Genomic DNA, 3,921 nt, shown 5'->3' with positions numbered 1-3,921 from the left:
AATATCATAATATATGCGTAGTTAGTGAAGAGAGAGGGGTGGGTTGCGAAGTAAGGGTTGCTTAGTAACGCCCCAGTCTTGCTTGACAGCACACGTCACACTGTGCCCAAGGCTACGATCTTTGAGCAAAGAGATCTTCATTTATGATAAATAACAAAGTTTTGGTTTTTTAATACCCAAAATGGAATATGAAATTCATAATAATCATGATTGATTAAATTGTCTTTGTAAAAAAAGAGTACGCCTTCGAGTTTCACCTCTTGGCATTCTCTTGCATTTACGTTTGTTTATCTTTGTTCCGGGCAAGAATTTCATCATGCCAAAGAGGAAAATACAAGGAAAACATCTCACTAACATACAAAAGAAGAAAATTCGCTGTAATAAAGCCGAGCTAGTGAAGGGGAGAGAGAGAATTGCGTAGGAAGGAGTGCCCCATCTTGCCTCAAGCAGTGCCCCAGGCTGCGATATATGAGCAAAAGGATCATCATTTATGATTAAATTATGATAAATAAAATAGTTTTGGTTTATTAATACACAAAAAAAAAAATACACATTCATAATAATCATTATTTATTAACATTGTCTTTATAGAAATACGAAGGAAAACTTTGAACGCCCGTATCTCAAAACTATACTTATTGACCTTCAAAATCTATCTTCTCACTTAGTTTTAAAGCTATAACATTGGAATTTGGTATATAACTCAGAAAGACATTATAGAACAATCAAATAGAGCCCTTTTTTTCAATTTTTGTTTCGTATTTTTTTTATAAATTTTTTTCTCCTGATTTATAGGGTTTATTTTTTTACCATATTGAAAAATTCATATCTAGCATAAAAATGACTTTTAGAAAAAAAACTCTCCATTCAATTGGAGGTCTACATCAGGTCTATATATGGTAGTAATCCCAGGTCTTAATATTAAATATCAAGGGAGGAGATAGAATTTAAAAAATGGTTATTTTCGGGATAAATCGCCCTGGCGTCACAAAACCAAAGGTCAGAGGCAAAAATCATATGCGGTTTGGAGATGTCCCAAGTCACCTTATTAAGTGGTATGAATATCAAAGTCCTGTCCTTAAAAAAGGGCATTAGCCGGCTGGCCCCCTTAAGTGTTTTTATAGGGATTTCAACTATTCATGGTTCCTGCCATTTGGTGGGCCCTGGTACACATCCCCCGTGAATACGGGGGGAACACTGTAATGCCTCTTTTTTTTATTTCTTATTATCTAAGCTTCTAAAGAATTAAAATTAGCAAGAGGTTCAACAATAACTTAATGTTAAACACTAGCAGTGAAGAAGACCACCATGCTCATCAGTGGAGAATATCTCTTCCTCTGCGAAAGGTGACTTTCTTCCAGAAATCATTGACCACTGGAAAATATTGTAACACATTCCATAGCCTACCTTCTTTGTGTTTCTCAGTTATGAAGGTTTTTTGGCATGAGTAAGATGAAATATCATGTCCTCATGTAGCCTGTTACAGATGTTTTGGGCATTAGCTTGAAGGGAGAGCATAATCTCTCTCTATAGCAACACCAGTTGTCAGGGGAGTTAGGTAGAGCTCCTTCAATGATCATCTGTTAATGGTCTTCAACTGTAGTGCAACCAATGGGTTGTCCTCCTCTTTTTTTTTTTTTTTTTTTTTTTTAGAAATTTATTATATTTCTCTTTCTCATTACTATAACCATCTTCATGATTGTTCTATTTGTTATGCCAAGCTGCCGAGCAATATCTATGATAGAAACTTTAGTCTTATGCAAGCTATGATCAGTAACCTGTGAGATAAAGTGGTGTGGCTAAGTCTGTGCAATCGTATTGTTGTAAGTGATTGCACAATTCAACTTTCCTGCCTGAGTGTGGCATCACATGATAACTTTCAAAGTTATGAGATTTTTTTGTTGTGTATTTGATAGTGATTATGGCAGAATTATCTCTTATCTTTATTTATATAATTTCGTTGATGATAATTCAGTATTATTTCTTTAGTTAGGATTCTTTTATTTGGATTTGAAATATAGTTTCTTCATTGACCTTTTTACCCAATCATCTGGCATGGAATTTTTCAAAATGTTTCGTTATTTATCATAAAATGGATTTTTTACTCCCCATCCTTTTTTATATTGTTAACTCTATGATTAATAACCAAAACTGAAAAAGAAAAGCACATTTCATTATATACATCAAAAGAATAAATTATTATTAGGTGAATGAAAACCTCTGGAACATGTTGCAAAATATTTTTGAATGACTTTACTTATGTGTAGTATATAATTTTTTTTTCCAAAGCTTAAAGGTCAGTTTCATTTTTTTTTTTTTTATAGTGCAAAATTTCACTACAGATTGATTATCCAGTAGATGTTTAAGGTTTATCAATCAAAGAATATTGTTTTTGTGGCTGTCTTTTTCATACCAGCAGGCAATGCACATCATTTTAGTTGTAATTCTAATTATATTCATTATTCTTACAGATGGAGGGAGAAAGAATGAATATGTAGGGAGTGCCTCTTCTGTCCCCCGTCTAGAGCCATTTAGTCCTGGCCAGGTTTACAACTTTAGTAAGGCCCAACAAGTTCATGTCCTACCTGCTTCAAATATGGCTCAGTCTGATTTGTCCGTAACTTAAATTTGTTTTCATTAATTCCTTTATAAATAATTTAATGCTAATTTCATATTTTTAATTGTATCAAATCATTTCTATTACTGGCTCTATGATTAGCCATCTTCCCAAGAGAAAGCCATAATGGCTTAGTCAGATACCTGAAATAAATTGCCTTCACATTTGTTTCATATTCATGAAAAAGGTGTCCAGAGAACCAGTCTTCCCATCCATTGGCTGGGCCCGAGTACAACCCAGTATCCAGGAATCGTATGAAGTTAGCTGATTTATAATTCATTTCAGGTCTAGCCCATCCATGTTAATCATGAGATAGAAAGCTAAACCATACAACATTTTACATTATGTTTTTATGAAAGAACTGTTGGTATAGCCACATAATACCTTATCTCACTGAGGACTCATAAAGAAAGGAAATCAAGAGGCCTGTGTCAAAGGAAATAATTAAACTTGTCTCTTGAAGGAAGGGAGTTCATTAGAAGTAAGAGAAGAATTCTTCAACCTGGCAATAATATGAAAGGAATGGTCACCAAATCAAGCAATCCAAAGATTTGTAACTTCCATAGACTTTGTATGGGAGGCGCTTTGTGGTTGCCTGAGAGAAGTTCGTTCCTTCAGCATAATAAATAGTAATTGATATATATGAATAGTGATTATAAAAAAGAAGCAGGTGTGGGACCTCTTGCGGTAGAGAGAAAGGATGTAGAAAAGTTGTAAAAGCAGCATCATTGAATTCAGTCATATCCATAAGGAAAGAAGCAGCAGCATGCAAAAAATGAGAGTAATTCTCAAAATGGAGGATGATTAGAAACATGTGTGTTTAATGATTATTTTCCCTTCTATCTATTGAGTATTGTGAGTTGAAGTGAGACATTCATTTTGGTCTTTGATGAAATCTCCCAGATAGAAAACACCAGCGTATTGGTGAGCTAGCAAAGACTTATGGCAGAAAGGAAGACTTAAAAATAATAAAAAAAAAAATGTTAGAATTAAATGAAGAGTAAAACTGGGTACTAATGGTAAATATGATAGGAGCTTGTAGCCATATAGCATCATGCATGAAGGATTCAGGTTCCAAGTGTGGTAATGTTATGTAAAATAAGTGCATAGCCATTTTCTAAATAAAATTTAAAATTTCAGTATTGGGTGTAGAGAGAGATCTTTAAAAGTCAGGATTTTGTAGAAGATAAATAAAATTTAAGTTAGTAATGTTCAACAGGCGTAACCAAGTGGCAGAGGTATGGGACAAAGAAGTGGGTAGTAGATGTTCTTTGGTAGGGATATCTACTACCATTTGACTTCTC

General features: G+C 33.9%; 1 protein-coding gene across 1 annotated transcript in view; it reads left to right on the top strand.

Moving 5' to 3' along the window:
- Positions 1 to 3,707, top strand: part of LOC135221255 (trafficking protein particle complex subunit 10-like) — a 432,269-nt gene extending 428,562 nt beyond the window's left edge. Inside the window, 1 exon segment of the mRNA XM_064259071.1 lies at positions 2,472 to 3,707. Coding sequence (XP_064115141.1) covers positions 2,472 to 2,626 — 155 coding nt within the window. The 3' untranslated portion in view covers positions 2,627 to 3,707.
- The last annotated feature ends 214 nt before the right edge of the window (positions 3,708 to 3,921 follow it).

Source organism: Macrobrachium nipponense, chromosome 2, assembly GCF_015104395.2.
Source record: "Macrobrachium nipponense isolate FS-2020 chromosome 2, ASM1510439v2, whole genome shotgun sequence".
In the NCBI taxonomy this organism is placed as follows: domain Eukaryota; kingdom Metazoa; phylum Arthropoda; class Malacostraca; order Decapoda; family Palaemonidae; genus Macrobrachium; species Macrobrachium nipponense.
The sequence above is the reverse complement of the archived record's forward strand: the minus strand, read 5'-3'. Positions and strand labels throughout refer to the sequence as shown.